General features: G+C 47.8%; 1 protein-coding gene across 4 annotated transcripts; it reads right to left on the reverse strand.

Annotated features, from left to right (window-relative positions):
* Positions 1 to 536: 536 nt before the first annotated feature.
* Positions 537 to 8,459, reverse strand: COMMD4 (COMM domain containing 4). 4 transcript variants are annotated; one of them, XM_081047882.1, is made up of 8 exons: positions 8,319 to 8,459; positions 5,100 to 5,171; positions 4,846 to 4,911; positions 4,610 to 4,649; positions 4,212 to 4,331; positions 4,031 to 4,111; positions 3,557 to 3,733; positions 537 to 3,472 (listed from the first exon to the last, which is right to left on the reverse strand). In XM_081047882.1, exons 1-8 carry the CDS (start codon positions 8,319 to 8,321, stop codon positions 3,432 to 3,434), a joined length of 600 nt encoding a protein of 199 aa, XP_080904008.1. In that variant the 5' UTR covers positions 8,322 to 8,459; the 3' UTR covers positions 537 to 3,431. The 4 variants fall into 4 exon arrangements, with proteins under 4 accessions (XP_080904008.1, XP_080904006.1, XP_080904007.1 ...); XM_081047880.1 differs by lacking the exon at positions 8,319 to 8,459 and adding an exon at positions 7,813 to 8,197; XM_081047881.1 differs by lacking the exon at positions 8,319 to 8,459 and adding an exon at positions 7,378 to 7,398.
* Between the last annotated feature and the right edge of the window lie 10,258 nt (positions 8,460 to 18,717).

Genomic DNA, 18,717 nt, shown 5'->3' on the forward strand with positions numbered 1-18,717 from the left:
CCAGCGCTCCCACCACCTGAGCCACCGGGCAGGCCCTGGAGTATGACTTTTGACACATACACATCACCACAATCAAATGATAACATTTCCATAATCCCCCCCAAACTTGCCCATGCACCTTTGTAATCAACAACCACTGGTTACTAGGTTTCTGTCCCTCCGGTTTTGCCCTCTCCATAATAAATAAATGGAATCCTTAGTATGTAGCCTTTTGAGTCTGTTTTTTTTCTCTTAGCATAGTGCATTTGAGATCCGTCCAAGCTGTTATGCTTATCAGTGCATTCCTTCTTACTGATGAGTAGTGTTCTTAGTAAACTGTGTGCTTACCCTCTTACGGGCTGAGGGGCCTTGGTTCTGTACGTGAGTGACTATTTAGCATGACACAAATACCCAGTTTCACTGGGAGTCCAAAATGGTTATTTTCTAATTCTGTCATTCCTTCTATTAATACATTAGTTGGAATTTTTCTGTGAAGAATAATTTTACCTCATTGACTAGGGCTGTTTGATTATCCTGAAATATTAAAAGGACAGAATAAATTCTAAATTCCTTCCTTTTAATGATCAATTTTCAGACTAAGAATTTGGTTCAATAACAACCACCAATGGTGACAAATTAGGATTGACTTGGAGTTGGGGGGGGCAGAGACTTTTTTATGGATTCATGGATTTTTTTACATTCAACATCTTTAAATCTGTTGCAGTTCTTATCTCTCCACCCCACCCCCTTCATTTACTGGGCATTGAGGATATATTAATACACACATGGAAACACAATCTTCATCCTTAAACTCAGGCTGGTAAAAAAGGCAAATGAGTAAATACAAAGTTACAATGCAATGTTACAATAGCAATGAGAAAAGTGCCCACGGGATTCTGCGCTAACTCAGAAGAGGCAATCAATGCGCCCTGGCAATGCCACAAGAGGCGAAGCTCATGTTACACGTTTGATGAGACCTAGAGCTTTCCTTGTGACTCTTATCTGCCACTTGTTTTATTGTTTTTCACTTTTGTTTTCTTTTTCTTGCCCTCCTTTGGGATACCTGAACATTTTTCAGAATTCCAGTTTGACTTATCTAAATTGTTTTGAGTGTTACATTGTATAGCCTTTGAAGTGGTCACTCTACCTACTGCAGGGTCCTCAAATAAACATTTTGTACAATGTCGTTATAACACTGACGAGATGCTATAGGAACTTAATTCTTGTTTGTATCAATTAGCCTGTAGTAAAGTTGGATTAATTATGTCACTTCAGTTCAAGTCACACAACCTATCAACATTGAGGACTTACTATATTACATTACACACGTATGCACAGTTCACTGGTATCAACACTTTGTCAACTTGAGTGAAGTGTATAAACCTTACCTCCCTTTAACCCTCTCCTTTTTATAATAACCTTAAATATTTTCTCTACATATCTTGAGAACCACATCCAACAGTGTTACAAGTTTTGCTTCAACTGTTGAACATACTTTAAAATATACAAGAGAAGCAAAGTCTACTATATCCATATTTTTACTCTTTCCAAGAGTCCTTCTTTTATCATTTCCTTTCTGTTCAGAGATCCTCCTTTAGCCTTTGTATTTTGGGGTTAGGTCTGCTGGTAACAAAGTATACTAGTTATGTACAAATACATTATTGTGTACATATTAGTTATGTACAAAGTACATTCTCTCTTTCATCTGAGAATGTCTTAATGTCCCCATTTATTCCTGAGGTCATTTTCCCTAGCCACAGACTTCTGGGTTGACACTTCTTTTCTTTCAGGGCCTGAAAAATGCCATGCCTCTTTCTTCTGGCCTCTGCAGTTTCTGATGAGAAAGCCACTGTTATTCGAATTGTTTCCCCCGTCTCAGCAAGGTGTCGTTTCTAGCTTGCTGTTCTCAAGACTTTTTCTTTAGTTTTCAAAAGTTTGATTATGATATATCTTGGCATGGATTTCTTTGGGTTTAACCTGTGTGGGGTCCATTCTGCTTCTTGGGCTATAAGTTTAAGTCTTTTGCCATACTTGGGAGTTTTTTAGCCATTATTTCTTTCAATACTTTTTCTGTCCCACCTTCTTTTCTTCATCTTTTGGACTCTGTGGTGATACAAATATTAATCTTTTGTTATAGTCCTACAGGTCTCCAAGGTTCTGTTTCATTGTGTATTTTTCTTGTTTGTTTTCCAAGCTATTTTCTCTGTTGTTCAGATTGGGTAATTTCTATTGACCTTTCTTCTGCTGTTAAGTCCATCCACTGATATTTTCACTTTGGTTATTGTAGCTTTAGTTCTAAAATTTCTATCTGGTTCTTTATATCTTCTATTTCTTTGCTGAGACTTGAAGGATTTTTATGATGGCTGCTTTAAAATCCTTGGCATTGAATTCTAACATATGAGTTACTTTGGTGTTGGTGTCGGTTGTCTCTCATTCGAGTTTTTCTTGGTTCTTGGTACCCACCCCAGCCCTGGACTTCATCTCTTCTACAAGGAGCCCTGGTTGGTCTAAGCCAGTCGTGGGAGGCCATCTGCCTTAGTCAGCTCAGACTGCTATAACAAAATACCCTAGACTGGGGGCTTCAACAACAGACATCTATTTGTCATGGTTCCATGATTCTTGGAAGTCCAAGATCAACCAGCTGGCAAATTTAGTCCTCTCCTGCCCTATAGACAGCTGTTTTCTTGCTGTGTTCTCATGTGTACACGCTTGTAGAGAGTCTCTCTTCCTCTTCTTTTATGGGCACCTATCCCATCACAAGGGTCCCTCAATCACCTCCCAAAGGCCCCACCTCTTAAAACCATCTTATTGGGAGTTAGGGCTTCAACATATGAAATTTGGAGCAGGGGGGGCATATTCCTTCCATAGCCCCATCTTGCCAACGAGTGGTTCTTGCATGGGCCCTTCTCTCTTTCTAAAGATGGCAGGAAGACAAGGGCTCTCTTCTTTCTCTACTTGGGGCATCTGGCTTTGGGGCCACCGCTTGCTGTAAGGACAAGGCCACTCAGGGCAGAGCCAAGAGCATCACAGGACTGGGAGCAAGAACCCTGACTTTCCCATTTACAGACAGGCTGTTCTATTTTGGTCCTCCATCTGCCTCACCCCTGAGCTGCCTCAGTCAGCAGTTGAAAAGAGAAAACGAGTGATGGCCAGGAAGGTCTGTATGTTACTTGATGTCTCTCACAAAAACCTTTGACCTGAACCTAAAAGAAACCTAGCACACACTCCTTTACACTTCTGTTTATTCCTCTTGCTCGAGAAAACCACTGACAAGTGTCTTTCATGGGGGAGGGAAGGCAATACTGGGAAAGTCCTGAGGGCCCCTATGCTGAATTCTGAGGCGGGAACCTGGAGATACAGGAGCCAGGCCCCCAGGGTCCTGAAGAGAGATTCAAAGGGCAGCGACTCAACATGGGTAGGGCAGCTCCACGCGGCCCCGGACGCTCTTCTCCTCAGCCCAGGGAGCTCATCAGGGTCTGGGCCTGCTTGAGTTCTGCAGGGGGAGAGGTAGGCAGGTGGGCAGCAGTCAGGTGGGACCCGGGAGGGCCCCGGACCCCTCCAGGTACAGGAGCCTTACCTGTCAGGAGGACCTGGAACTTGTCTGCTGAGAGGGACATGGCAACAGGCTGGGCTGGGGCTCCCGGGGCAGCTGCCACCTCCAGCCGCAGGTGTACTAAGGGCTCTTCCACGGAGCGCAGCAGGCTGGAGCTCAGGGTGTAGTCTACCCGCCAGCCCACGCCAGCCAACCTGTTCACTGCGACATGGGGGGGGCGCTCAGGACCAGGGAGGCAGGCCAGACAGCCCACAGCCTTCCAGGCCGTGTGACCCTTGGAAGCTCTTCTCCCTTTCACCTCTGACCCAGGGCAGGTGCTCATAACTGGGAGCTCAGTTATCCACAGCGGACCCCAGAGGAAAGAAGCCTAGCTGGAGTCCGCAGGCCTGGCTCTGTGACGTGTGATCATGGGTAACCTCTGAGGACAAGTGCCTCCCATCTACATGCCCTTGAAGAATGGAGCCCGGATTCCCCCGCGCGGACGCGCGCCACCCTCACCGCGCAGGCTGCCGGCTCGCAGGTGCTCCCGCAGAGGGCTTTGCTTCTCCTCGTAGCAGCGACACAGGCCGGCCGCGTGCTCTGGGGCAGAGGGAAGGTGGGGGCTGGGCCGCCAGGAGGGCAGGCCTCGGGCCCCTGGCCCCGGGAGGGCCTCCCCCCCCCCGCCTGCCCACGTCCCTACCTTTGGGCAGCCCCAGCTGCTGTAGTTCACTGGACAAGGACTCGCCGTCCACACTGTGCTTGGCCGCACTGGACAGGATGAAGCTCAGCACTGCCACCGTGGCCTTCACGTCGCCTGACTCTGGGGGGACCCATGGCGAGGCAGGGGGTGTCAGTGGCCCGAGCCGTGTCCTTGTTGCCTTACTATCCTCAGTTCACAGTCCCCGGGCCTCCCTGAGCCAGGAGCGCTGCTACTGTGGGCAGGGCCCTGGCGACAGGGCTGCCGACACCTTTCTCCTCAGGTCTCTCTGCCCAGGCAGGTGGTCCGGGCGGGCTGCTGGGAGGGGCCTCAGGAGGTGCCAGCCCCAGGCCGAGGACCCAGACTTGTCCAAAGGTCTGCAGGCTCGGTGGGGTACTCACCAAACCTGGCGTCAGCTGTGAGCTTCAGGATCTTCTCGTACTGTGGGGAAAGGCGGCCCTCAGGGGGTACTGCACCCCACTCGCAGCTGCCCCCACGCCCTCAGCCTGGACCCCGTGGTTGGACTCCAGGCCAGGCTGGAGGCTCATCAGCCACCTCCCTGGGGCTGGGGCACTTTCAGGGCAGGGGGGAGGTTCGTAGAGTCGGGGGACAGTGGGGTGCTGGGCCCGGCACTCACATCAATCCCCTGTCCCAGAAGCTCCTTCAGCACCTGGCTGCACAGCAGCCTCAGCTTCACAGAGGACTGCAGGGGAAGGCCTTACGTCAGCCACACTGGCCCACCACAGCCCTCCCTCCATGCTGGGGGGCCGGCTCACAGAGGGCCAGCCACGTGACCATCACAGCATGCAAGGATGGGGGGAGAGGCTGACCTCTCACCCCGGTTCCCAGAGCCTCCACCCCCTGCCCCCGAGAGGACCCTGTGCACTCAACAATCTTGGCAAGTGTGCTGATCTCCGCCAGGACCCAGTCGGGACAGTCCAGGTCTCCACAGAACCGGAACCTCTGCATGGGAGTGAGGCAGGCAGTCAGGCGAGAGGGGCTGAGGTGGGCCAGGGGTTACCGCTCCTCCAGGACCCTGCTCTGTCCAGGATGGATGCCCGCTAGCCACTCGTCCTCCCTGACCACCAAGCTGTGTAGAGAACCCTCTCTCCCTCACCCACCCTGCCACCCAGCCTTGTTCTGTCTGACACCTGCCCCAGGCATTGATCTGCTCAGCAAACATCGACTGGCTGCCTCTCTAAGACAGGTGCCACTGGAAGTGCTGGGGTACAGCACAGATCAAAACAAAGGCCGTGGCCTCGCCGCCAGGGACCTCTGGCCACCAGGGACCTCTGGCCCCTCCTCCTTTCCCAGCCGGCTCCAGCCACCGTGGCCTCCCTGCTTTTCCTCAGTGACACCAGGCACACTCCGCCACGTCCCTGTGGCTTGCTTTCTCTCTCTCAGCTCACTCAGGCCTCTGCTCAAACACCTCTTCCAAGGGGCCTTCTCTGCCCCTTGCACACGGAACTTTCAGGGCCAGTGGATATCCTTATCTTGATCCTGGTAATGTTTTCATGAGCACATACATGTCAAAATTATTGAACATTTACATATGTGTGGTTCTCAATAAAGCGGTTAAAAAAATGAAATCACTCTTTACCATAATGCTCTAGTCCCTTCTTTCTTGATCTCCACAGCAATTATCACCACATATGTCACATTTTGTTATTTATGTGAGTTCTGTCTTCTCCATCAGAATGCAGACCCACCCTGTCAACCACTTCTTGCCAATATCCTGCATTGCCCTGATCAGCTGTCTTTGTCCTGTTTGCCTGGCAAGGCTAACCCGCAGTAATACACATGTCCACCTTTCTACACCTCTACCTGGGCTGCTTCCAGCTGCTGGGCACAAACGCTGCAAACAGAGGGTATGGCAAATCCATGTCCTCCTGAATCGGCTGGGCCCTCAGTGGAGCCTGGCAACTCCGTGTCCTCTACCTGGCCTCACTGTTCACCTTATCCACCACTAGACCTGCGCCACGGCCCTTCCACCTCCAACCCTCCTGCTCCTCTCTACTCCCCAACCACACCTGATCCCACTGCTGGGGCTTCTATGTGGGCCTCCAGTGAAGTCCTCTAGCCACAGTCACAAACGGCTCATCACTAAATCCAGGGTCCCCTTCCTTAACTCGGCGGCATCTGACACGCACCCATGCTTCCTGAAGTAGCATACTCTTCCAGACTGCTCCCCCGGCCTGGCCTCGGTCTCATTGGCTGGCTCACCTGCCTTTCCCAGGCCCCAGGGATGATCTCTGCAGACAGCCTGCTGTCACTACTTTGGGACAGTGGACTGCGACTGCTGAGAAGGTGACAGAGTGTTCAGGATAGCCTTGTACTTCTTTCTAAGGGTTTTTAACCTTTTTGTGCCATGGGTGCATCGGCTGGCGTCTATTGGCCTTTCTCAATGAGTTTACAAATACATAGGACTGCAAGGGAAACTAAGTTATCCAAATCTTCAAAACAAATTGGTGACATGCTATGTTTCAAGTCTAATAGCCATGGTAATTTAGAAATGGTGAGCACACACTACATAACAAAGCCAACAGCTGTGATGTGAGATGACAGTATCTGACGTCTATTAGTGGCAAAGCCAGAGTTGCTGCTAATAATCCTGGGGTTTGTTGCTGGCATTCATAATTAAAAGAAATACTACACTTCAGTTTGAATTTGGTGAAAATTAAAATATATAATTTTTCCTAAGTTCATGGTCCCCTGACTTCTGCTACCTCTACATTATTTACATTCTTTATCACAAGAATGTGTTCCTTGTGTAATTTCTTAAAATGCAGGCATTTCTCTAGGCTCTGTCCTAGGCCCTCTCTTCCCAATTCACATTTTCGTTGAGACAGGTTACATATTTTCAGGATCTGACGATCATCTTTGTGCTGATGACTCCCTGACTTATAACTGCCATCGTAGATCCTCTCCTGAGCTCCGGGGCCTTAAATCTGGACCCAGCCAGGCGCATCTGGCGGCCCACAGACGCCTCGCTCCGCGTCCTTCCCACTGAAACCTGCTTCCCCGGCTGGGTTTCCCACCCCACCCACCACCACCATCTGGGAACCGGACCCAGACACCTCCCTCTCCCTTTCCTCCATGCATTTAGTTCCTGAACCCAGCTGACTGTCCCCAATTCTGTCTGCACGCTCTCCACCCTAACTCAGGTCACCAGCATCTTCTGGGAGTCTGCGGCCGCGGCCTAGGCTCTCTGCTCCCCTCTCGTTCCCTCCACAAGTCGGCCAAAAGGATCAGCCTCCCGGCGCCCTCTTCTTCAAGTCCAAACTCCCTTAGTGGCTCTCGAGACCCAGCGAGCTTTGGTCTTTGCTTGGCTGTCCAGCCTCACGTATTTCAGTAACCTCCAGCTGTGCTCTTCCAGCTAGGGGAAAGGCATGCATTTCTAGGGGCCGTGCTCTGTGCCCTGACATCTCTGAGCAGGCGACTCCGCCGGCAGCTGTGGCCGCCACCCTGCACCCTGCGAGCCGCGCCACGCACGCACCGGAGCCAGCTGCTCCCTGCCCGCCCTCAGGGAGCCTCCGCACACAGCGGCTCGGAGGCGCTTCGGTCGTCCCCCCAGGCTTCACCAGGAACGCCACCGAAGCCCCACCTTGCCCGCCCTCCTGCAGCTGGAGTCCCCGTGCTGGGGCGGTGCCCGGGGACAGGGGTCCCCAAACCCTGCCGAAGGAACGAACGGGTGCATGGTTGGCGCGTTCCGCCCCGCACCGGCTCCCGTGGCTCCGGGAGCCAGAGAGAAGGGCTGCTCGACGTGGAGAGTCACACCACGCCCGACGCTCGGCACGCCGCCGCCCACGGCGCGCGGGAGCGGAGAAGCGGGCACCCCCGCGGGCTCCGCTGCGGGCCGGGCACAGGACGGCCGCTCCGCCGTCCTTCCCGCCAAGGAGGCTCCCGGACGCCCGGCGCCACGCGGGTGGCGGGGCCTCTCCCGCCCCGGCCCCTGGGCGCGCGCGGCACCAACGCCGTTCGCCGAGGGCCCGGGCGCCTCCCCCTGCTCGCAGCCGCGCCGCACCCTGCCGCGGGGGCAGCGACGGCGTCTGGGGGCTCCTGCCCTTCCCGCCCAGCACCCCGGCCTCGCACCCCCGCCTCCGCCCTCACCATGGCGCCAGAAAGCCCGGCCTGGGCCTTTCTCCTTCCTGCCGCTGGGGTCAGCTGAGACGGCGGTCACGTGACACCGGGGCGGGGCCTCCTCCGCGGGGCGGGGCCTCCTCCGCGGGGCGGGGCCTCCTCCGCGGGGCGGGGCCTCCTCCGCGGGGCGGGGTCTGCTCGTGGTTCCCGGAGCTGCCACGCGGCGAAATGCTACAGGCTCTTCTCGGCCTCCCCAGAAACCCTCCCCGGAAATGACCGGCGACAACCCGTTTAACCGAGGCGCCCAAAGCCGCAGAAAACAGGAAGCGGAAGCCACTTCATCTGTTCTAGTTAAAGGAGCAGGGGCCCCGGAGCTGGGCCTGGCACTTAAGAGTAACGCCCTTAGGAGGGTCACTCGGGTCATTCCCACGGTCTCCACCGCTAAGCGACACCCACATATAGAGCTCTGATAAAAGCCATATTTTTTAAACGTTATTGAAATACGATATACGTACAGAAAATTGTACATATTGTAAGTACAAACCTTGGTGAAGTTCCATGAACTGTACACCCCATGTCACCGGCACCCATGAAAGGAAACATCTTCAAAGTGCCTGGGTATTTTTTTTCCGTTTTGATGCCCCCCCCCCTGGTTGCCTAGCAAAGAGGATGGTAAGGATTGCCATGCTCACGAGCATTCTTCCACTACTGCCTCACCAACATTAGATGTTTTATCTTAATTTCTCCCAATCTGATGGGAGAAACATACGTTATAAATTGCTTAGTTTGCTTACTGGTGAGCTTGAGGAAATAGGTGGTCTAGGAAAACTATTTCCAATATTCACTTGAAGAGGGAAAAACAACCACCAAAAAGCAACAACACAAGTACACGAGAGAATGGATTAATAATCAAACAAGAAATACAACAGTTTGAGGTCTCTCTTCACCGCCATGTCCCACCCCTCTGTACACCAGGCCCAGCTGGTTTTGTTGTTGGAGCCTCACAAAGTTACGAAGGACAGATAAAGCCCATGACAATTCAACTCCACAAACAGAAAGATGTGGAAAGGTTCCCAGTTTATGCTAAAATTGATCTCATTTATAAAGAGCTTTTTAAAACTCATAAACATCATGCTGAAGTCAATGGTGTGTTAAAATATTACCGGCCAAAGAAAATTTTATTTGAAGAATCTAAGAATACTTCAGGGACTGCGGGTTAGCGCTGCGCAGTGCTCTTAACAACAAGGTTGCAGATTCGATCCCTACCTGGGTCAGTGAGCTGCGCCCTCCACAACTAGATTGAAACAACTACTTGACTTGGAGCTGATGGGTCCTGGAAAAACACACTTAAATAAATAAAAGTTAAAAAAAAAAAAGAATGGTTCGACTTCTATTTTATCATATTGTAGGTTAAAGAAGAAGACAGGTGATATAATTGGAAAACCATTTTTTATTGAAAAAGAGAAAAAAGAAAAATTAGGAATAGATGAAAACTTCCTTAAGTTGATAGAATATTTGAAAAACAAAACAGCAAACTTTAACATCTGATAGTCCAATGATTTAAATTTGGAAATAAGACAAAAAGATGGATGGCTTATTCTTTTAGTGTCATACTGGAGTGTTGTCTGATATTTGTTTTGCAAATAAAGATTACTTGACTATTTAGAGCAGTGGTTCTCAAACATTATAGTGCATCAGAGTCACTGGTAGGCTTGTTAAAACAGAGCACTGGGCCCCACCCCCACAGTTTCTCTTAAATACGTCAGTGGGGGACCTGAAAATTTGCATTTCCAACATGTTCCCCAGTGATGCTGATGCTTCCAGTTTGGGGACGATACTTTGAAAACCAATACTGTAAGAAAATGTTAACTTACAGATTTCTGTTCAGTAGAAAAGATAACTCCAAAGATCATGTTCTGTTGCCCTATAGGACTTTAACGAGTTTTGTCTGTAACTCAGCACACATTTACATTTCAAATGCCTTGCCAAGTATAATATAGATACTTTTTCTCAAAAAGTTCCTTGAACCAGCTTTACCACCTTATTGTTCCCTCATTAATTATTTGACACATTCCTTCATATTTTGTGTGAAAGTCATGTGTGGGGACAGAGCCCCAGAAAGCAGTTTCCAGGCTCTCGGCCTCACATACAAAGGTGCTGGCTCAGGTAGTAAATGGCCATCAACTGTGATCAGACGGCCATCAGCTGTGGCTAGTTGGCTGTCAGCTGTAACCAGTGAGCCATTGGCCACTAATATAACTGCCGTGGCTACGCTAGCAGAAAATGGGGGCTAGCAAGAAGATGGTGGCTGAGCCTGCAAGCGGAGCAGTGAGGGTTGCGGACAGTGTGGCTCCTGCTTCCTGTGTCTCCAACCCAGCCGCCAGTGAGATTATAGTGGTATGACTCTGCTACCTATAGCTCCATGGGTGTTCCTTTTGGGCCTCACCATGTCCTGCGTTCTTATGTGGGGAGCGGGAGCTGAGACCCCGCAGGCCGCCCCGCATGACATCATGTTTTTCACTTTTTGCAAATTAAACTTTGATATGGTGTAGTATGTTAACCTGAAAACAAGAAGCCAAAGTGAGAGGCAACATTTATATGAGATTAAAAAAAAAAGGATAGCTATTCCGGAATCACTGATTCAGGTAGAATTCCATATAGTGTTGCGATTAGGAGACAAAGGCAGGGGATATTTATGAGAAAGAGAAGGGGAACAATGACATCAATAGAAGGAAGGAATTTCTATTGGTGCAGAGAAGCTGACATAGAGATGCTAGTCTAAACAATGTTTTTAATTTTCATTTCCATAATCATCAGTCTGGTAGTCACATTTGCTTCCTTGTAAGCCCTGCAAACAGTTCTTTGAGATATCATGTTGCTTTAGGCCCATTCCAAAGGTTACTACTTTGCCCTTGTGGGGGCTAAAAAAAATTATTACTTGTCCTCCCACTTTCTAAGTTCTTTTACCTGGGTTAATGATCAAATTAACAGAGGCAAATTAACAGGAGAAAATCAAAGTGTTAATACATGCGCACAGGGAATTCACATAAGCATGAAAATTCCAAAGACAGTGAGGCAACACTGGGCAAACACGACATTTTTGAATAAAGGATGTGCAGACAGAGCCCCAGAGAGTGGTTTCGAGGCTCTTGACCTCACATAGAAAAGTGCTGGCTCAGGTAGTAAATGGCCATCAACTGTGATCAGATGGCCAGCAGCTGTGGCTAGTTGGCCGTCAGCTGTAACCAGTGAGCCATTGGCCACTAATATAACTGCCATGGCTACGCTAGCAGAGGGAATGGGGGCTAGCAAGAAGATGGTGGCTGAGCTAGCAAGAGCGGATTGCAAAGAGGCGGATGCCGCCAGTGAGAATATAGTGGTATGACTCCCCTACTTATGGCTCTGTGGGTATTCCTTTTTGGTCTGACCATGTCCTGCATTCTTGTGTGCAGAGTGGGACCTGAGACCCCGCAGGCCACCCCACGTGACAAAGGAGAAGGAGGGGAATGGGTATTAGATTTCAGAAATGAGAATGGGCGATTTACAGTTAGTTGAGGAAGAGGGGAACATACAGGGCAGGAAAATTCTTGCTGCACCTCAGAAAGATTGGGACCCAGGGGGTATCTAGCGTAACAAGCTTGGAGCCTTCCTGAGGAGTGCTACGGTGAAGATTCTTAAAGCGATTAAGCCAAGTTTCCTTTCTTACAGCAGGCTTTTCTGTCTGAATCTCTTGGGCAGGAAAGGGGGGAGGCTCAAAGGTTCTTTCTGAGCCTTGTTTCTTAATAAACAGCTGAAAATCAATATCCCAAAAAAGCAGCGTCATGGTGGAAAATTTTTGGTTCCCTTCACTTTGTTTTAACTTTCCAAAGTTTTGAGGTATAAGACGTGCAAGGCAGTTCCTCTGAGATGATAGCTCTGGTTCCATTTTAAAGTGGCTCCGTTTATTGTTTTTTACACTAGTATAGTAGCCCTGGACAGCAGTGTACAGACACTAGTATGTTTTATCACTAGGGCTATTCCCATTAAGGTCAACAGCAGTAATGTGCTATCATTGCTATGATCCAGCGTTGTTCTAGAGGCTCTTAGGCCAGGAATTCTCAAGTGGGGGTGATGCTGCCTCCCAGGGGATATTGGGCAATGTCTTTGGTTGTCACAGCTTGGGAGTACTGCTGGAATCTAGAGGGCAGAGGCCAGGGACGCTGCTAAACCTCCCAAAGTGCACGGGACGGTTTCCATAACAACGAAGTATCCAGCCAAAAATGTCAATAGTGCTACTATTGAGAAACTCAGTTCTAAACAGAACTCTATTCTAAACAGATAAGCATCGTTAGCATAAGTGTTGTAAAAGAATAAACTAGTGTTATGAAAAAATATCCAGTCTAAGAAAAAGCTAGGAAGAGTTTATTTGAGCCAAACTGACAATTGCTGGGAAGCAAAATCTCAACGGACTGAGAAAGTGCTCCGTAAAATGGTGGTTTTGCAGCTTATTTTATACATGGAATCAGAGGAGGGTTACAGGAAACCCATTGGTGGTGGATTAAGAGCGTAGCAGAAAGCAAAGCGGGGATGCCTCTGGGATTGGATAAAAGTAAATTGGAGAGGCAGGTACTTCTTTCACACAGGTGGGTACAGGATAGTTAACAGTTCACAGAGATGTTAATCAAGGGACAAGAATAATAATGAGGGATTCTGTACTTTCCTGCTCTGGTCCAGAAAAAAAAACACGATGACTGACATTCCAAGGATGTCGTCTCAGGTGCAAAAAGATAATAGACGGGCCAACTTAAGGTGAAGATGGACTTTATGAAGGAAGCTTCAGACTATAGATGTGATTTATGAATTTTTATTTTTTATGTTCACGCCATCTTAGGTGGTCATTTTCAGTTTCCTGAGCTTGTCAGGTTTAACCTGTGGCCCCTTTTCCGTCCATCACATTAGTATTTGCAGATGAAAGTCTATCTAAGAAAACAAAGAACAATTAGAAGTCACAGAATGCCAGGTGCCCTGTGGGGTATAGTGGAACATGGCGTGTAAAGCAGGCTCCCCAGGCCCACCTGGGGAAGGAGTCCGAGACCCTGTTTGCTCCAGCCTCGGCCACCTCACAGGTGAAGAGAAGGAGCTTCACAAGGAGTTGGAGGCAAGCAGGGGAGCCCAGGCCACATCTGTCTTACCTCCTGCCAGCCTGAGAGAAAGCCAGCGTTCAGAGCTGGGAGTCTTGAAAGCCCTGGCCCAGCCCTGCCTGCACCTATGGAGGTGAGACCCAGGGAAAGGCAGGGTCAGCCCAAGTCACTGAGCCCATAACGGAAGGGCTCTAACCACAATCCAGAAACCCTGGGGCCTGAAGACCCATCCTTTCATCCCACAGATCAAAGTGGAAGTTCAGTCCAGCCTCTGGTCAGGATGTGAGTTTTTGGCTTCCAACGCCAAGGGCCTTACTTCCTCTCACCTGCAGCTTGCTGCCACATTCGTGCAGCCCCACATTAAAGATGAGTGTCTCCCTGAAGGGGTTTGAAGGGTCTGGGGGCACAGGACTCAGGCTGGAGCAGGTGGCCCTGCACAACTTCACCGTCAGCTGGGCCTTCCTGCACTGTGCAGCCATGGCATGGGGCAAGGGAGCTGTGGGGCACTAAGGTGTACAGAGGGGGAATCCAGGGATGAGCCCTCCCTGAGACTGGTCATGTCCTTGCGGCCCCCACTGCATCACTCACACCTCCAGACCCGCCGCAAGCCCCATGTCCATCCCCTCCGCCTCCTCAGGCTGCAGAACACTGGGCTTCATACCCACCCCTCTCTCCACACCTGGTTCCCTGCTCAGGGGATTGTTAAAGGGGAGCTGGTCCTACCTGCTGGAGAAACGTCTGCTTCTCTATGCCAGGCCCCGGGGTGATAGGTGAAATCGAGTGCCTAATCCAAGGAGCCCCCCTTTCTTTTTAGAAACAGACAGACAGACAGACAGAAAGACCCTCAGACCATGATGTCCTCTGGTCAGGTGTGTGCCCAGGCCTGGAGGGAGGGGTGGTGGTGAGTGTGAATGTGGAGGGAGGTGGGGGTGTCCAGGCAGAGGGCCCAGCCTACAAAACTGGGGTGGAGGCAGGGCCTGTTCTATCGGGAAGGCTTTCTGACCCTACCAGTGGTAGGCCCGGTCTGGGTCACAGGTAAAGGCTTCATGTTAATTTTTTAAATGATATTTAATACATTATATAAAAAAAATCATTCTTGTATAAAAATCAGGAAAAGTTAACAAACCCCGTCTCCAAATCGGTAACCCTCTCTCTTTCCAATAACTGCTCTAACAGTATTTTCTTTTTCCATATGTATACAAGCATAGTATAATAAGAAATATATATTTGGTCTCTGCCCTTTGTTCCTGACAGAGAGCTCCTAAATCCCTCAGAATTTCGTGGGTGGTTGAGCATTTTGTGGCCCGATGAGGCAACTCTTGGTGGGCTCTTGGATAGCTTCAGGAGGCGGCTGGTACCAGGAATACCAAGCCTTGATGAGAAGCTCGCAGAGGGGCTGGACGTGAGTTAGCAGTCGGTCATGCCTGTGTGATGAAGCCTCTATAGAATCCCTGAGCCACGAAGATCCCAGGTGCTGAACACACCGCCATGTTGGGAGGGTGACGCACTCTACAGAGGCGGAAGCTTCTGCTCTCAGGACCCGCCCAGGTCTCACCCTATGTATCTCTTCATCGGGCTTCCCATCTGTATCCTTTATCATGTCCTGTATTATAACCGTATAGTGAACCAGTGAGTGTAAGTGTTTCCCTGAGTTCCGTGAACCGTTCTTGCAAATTGTCAAATGTGAGGAGTGGTTGTGAGGTCCTGATTTCAAGCCAAGTCAGGCAGACGCGTGAGTAACCAGTGGGCCCACTACTTGCAATTGTTGTTGAAATGGGGGCTATCATGTGAGACTGAGCCCTTAACCTGGGTGGTCAGCTGGTGTCAGAGAGCTGGTTGGTGTGGGGGGAAAACCCACACATTTGATGTCAGAGTATTAATTGTGTAGAGGAGTAGAGTTTTTCCTTTTGGCCAGCATAAATACGAATTTCATAAAATGCTACCCTAGTCTATATTCTGTATCAGAACCTAGTTTTTCACTCAGCAGTGACTAGGGGCAGGCTTTGAACAGACTAAAAATTGTATGCAGCCTGCCCTGGGTCTCAGCAGGGATAAGACCACTAGAAGAGGAGTCTACCCATGATGCTGGGTGACCTTGGGCAAGTCTCTACCCTCCTCAGAGCCTCCGTGTTCTTAGTCAAATTAAGGTCAGGCAGGGGTGTGGCTAGGACTAGATCAAAGTTCCCCAAAGTCAGAAACACCACCTAAAGCTGTGTAGGTTGTGTACTGTACAACCCCAAGAGGCGGGGTACTCTTGTCATAATCTGTGAGAACAGAGCTGGGCAGCAAATGGGCCCTGCCCAGAAGGTGGTATGTGAGCCTGGTGGTACAGAAGGCGGTGTTAGGTGGTATGCAGACACGTTTATTTTTATGGTTACTGTCCTTTCTATTTCTCGTACATGATCCTCATTTTCCACCTTTGGTATATCAGAATCCCCTGAAGCATTTGTTAAATCACAGATTGCTGAGCCCCACTCCCCAGAGTGTGTGATTCAGTAGGTCTGGAGTGGAGCCTGAGAATTTGCATTCCTAACAAGTTCCCAGGTGATGCTAATGCTCCTGGTTCAGGGACCACACTTTCAGATCCCCTAATCAAGTAGCCTTTTTAAATATATTTGTTTAGGTTTTAACAATGAGTTGATTTAAAACATATGAATAGATATTCAACATCACTAACCACTAGGGAAATGCAAATAAAGACCATGGTAAAAGATTAGTACAGACTTATTAAGACAGCTGAACCCAAAAGAAGTGACAATATCAATTCCTGGCAAAGACGTGGGTAAACTGGATCTGTCATACATTGCTGATGGGAATATAAAATGGTACAGACATTCTGGAAAACAGTTTGTCAGTTTCTTTAAAAACTAAACATATGTCTTCTATATGACCGAATTGCACTCCTGGGCATTTGTCCAAGAAAAATGAAAACTTATGTTTGCACAAAAACCTGTACGTGATTATTCATGGCATACTTATTTGTCATAACCCCAACCTGGAAACAATCAAATGTTCTTCAAATGGTGAATGGTTAAGCAAAGTTTTTTATAACCATGCTATAAAATACTACTTAGCAATAAAGAGGAACAAGCTATTGATACATGCAACAACTTGGATGGGTCTCAAGGGATTTATCCTGGGTGGAAAACAAAAAGCCAATCTCCAAAGATCATAGTATATGATTCCATTATATATAACAGTCTTGAAATGACAAAATTATAGAAATGCAAAGCAGATCACTGGTTGCCAGGGGACAGGGACGGTGGAAGGGAGGAGGTAGGTGTGACTACAAAGGAATAGCAGAAGGAACTCTTTGCATTGATGGAATAGTTCTGTATTTTGATTATAGGTGGTTATATGAATATGCATATGTAATACAATGATGCAGAACTATACATTTGTCATTGTTTTGATATTGTACTCTACTTATGTCAGATGTCACCGTTCGAGGACATGGAGTGAAGGACACTTTGAACCTCTCTGTGTTATTTTTGAAATCTCGGAATCTATAATGATTTCAAACTAAAAGTTAAATAAAAAATGAAATATAATTGATTTAAATAAAAATATTAAGTGAAATATAATACTTAATAGTATGCAAATCTGGCAAAAATTTTGACATAGTAAATAACTGAACATCTCTAATCTGTTCAATGAGCAGTCGTCCGCACCAGTTGCAGTCTAGGCCAGGCCAACTGCAGAAGGCTGGGGCTTTGCACTCTTTTTCCTCCTTGGCATTGGGGTAGGGTTTTCAGATAAAATACAAGATGCCCAGTAAAATTTAGGTTTCCGATAAAGAGGAAGAATTTTTTTTAGTCCCACAAGGGACTAAAAATGGGAATTTTAGTGTATATATATTTAGTATAGGCGTAAAGTGCTGCCTTTAAGTGAAAAGGTGAGTACAGTACAATAAGATTTAGAAAGACAGAAAGAACACATTGACATATCTTACTACAGTATATTCTTAGTATTCTATTTTATTATTAGTTATTGTTGTTAATCTCTTACTGTGCCTGATGTATAAATTAAACTTTATTATTGATATGTTGTAGTTTCCTATTGCATCATATATATAGGATTCAGGCATCTAGTGTGGCGGGCGGGGGTCTTAGAACGTATCCCCCATGATGTAATTACCAGATAGGGATATTTAAAAATTTAAAATATGCTCCAGAAGTTCAAGAAGGTAGGGAAAAGCCTGAACATGGTGAGAAGAGATAAATGGAAGATATAATATAATATGGAATCTCTAGAGATAAAAATGTCAGCAGTGCATGAGATTAACACAAATTAGTCACCACAGGAAAAAAAAAAGTGACCTTGAAGGCAATGACTTGAATAGAAGCCATGAACAATGAAAGATAAAGAGAAAAAAAAGACTGAAAAAAAATGGAGAGAACTTCAGTGATTTGTGAGACAATATCAAGTTGTCTAACATACATGTAATTGAAATCCCAGAAAGAGAGAAGAGAGAGGAGACAAAAATATTTGAAGAAATCACGGCCAAAAAATTTCCAAATTTGATGAAAACTGTAATCCCAGAGAACCAAGATCCTCAATTAACTCCAAGGAGAAGAAAACCACACCAAGACGTGTCATTAAAAATTGCATTTAAAAAAGGGATAAAGAGGGGCGGCCGGATGGCTCAATTGGTTAGAGTGTGAGCTCTTAACAACAAGCTTGCTGGTTCAATTCCCACATGGGATGCTGGGCAGCGCCCCCTGCAACTAAAGATTGAAAACGGCAACTGGACTTGGAGCTGAGCTGCTCCCTCCACCACTAGATTGAAGGACAACGACTTGGCGCTGAGGGGCCCTGGAGAAACACACTGTTCCCCAATATTCGCCAATAACATTTGTAGAAAAAAAAAGTGATAAAGAAAAATATCTCTTCAAAGAAGGTAGAGAATGAAGGCCCATTATTCATAGAGGAATAAAGATGGCCACTCTCCTTAGCAACTATGTAAACTAAAAAATAATTGATTGTTATCTCTAATGTGTTGAAAAAAAAGTTATCTTTCTAGAATTCTATATTCAGAGAAAAACTTTTATAAATGAAGGCAAAATAAAGACTTTTTGACACATAACACCTATTCTCCTCAAACTATTCCAAAAAATCCAGGAGGGAAAGCTCCCACGCTGATTTTGCGAGGCCACCATTACCTTGATCCACAAACCAGACAAAGACATTACAAAAAAAAGAAAATTATAAGCTGATATCCCTAATGAATATAGATGCAAAACTCCTCAACAAAATATTAGCAAATTGAGGGGCCAGCCCAGTGGCTCAAGAGGTTGGAGCTCCGTGCT

This window comes from Rhinolophus hipposideros, assembly GCF_964194185.1.
Source record: "Rhinolophus hipposideros genome assembly, chromosome: 5".
NCBI classification, from domain to species: Eukaryota; Metazoa; Chordata; class Mammalia; order Chiroptera; family Rhinolophidae; genus Rhinolophus; species Rhinolophus hipposideros.

Coding starts and splice junctions, on each gene's coding strand:
- COMMD4 (XM_081047880.1), bottom strand. CDS start 7,905: ATGCACCCGTTCGTTCCTTCGGCAGGGTTTGGGGACCCCTGTCCCCGG. Junction 4,332..4,609: donor CACAGCTGACGCCAGGTTTG/GTGAGTACCCCA, acceptor GGGTCCCCCCAG/AGTCAGGCGACGTGAAGGCC. Junction 4,112..4,211: donor GCAGCTGGGGCTGCCCAAAG/GTAGGGACGTGG, acceptor CCTCTGCCCCAG/AGCACGCGGCCGGCCTGTGT.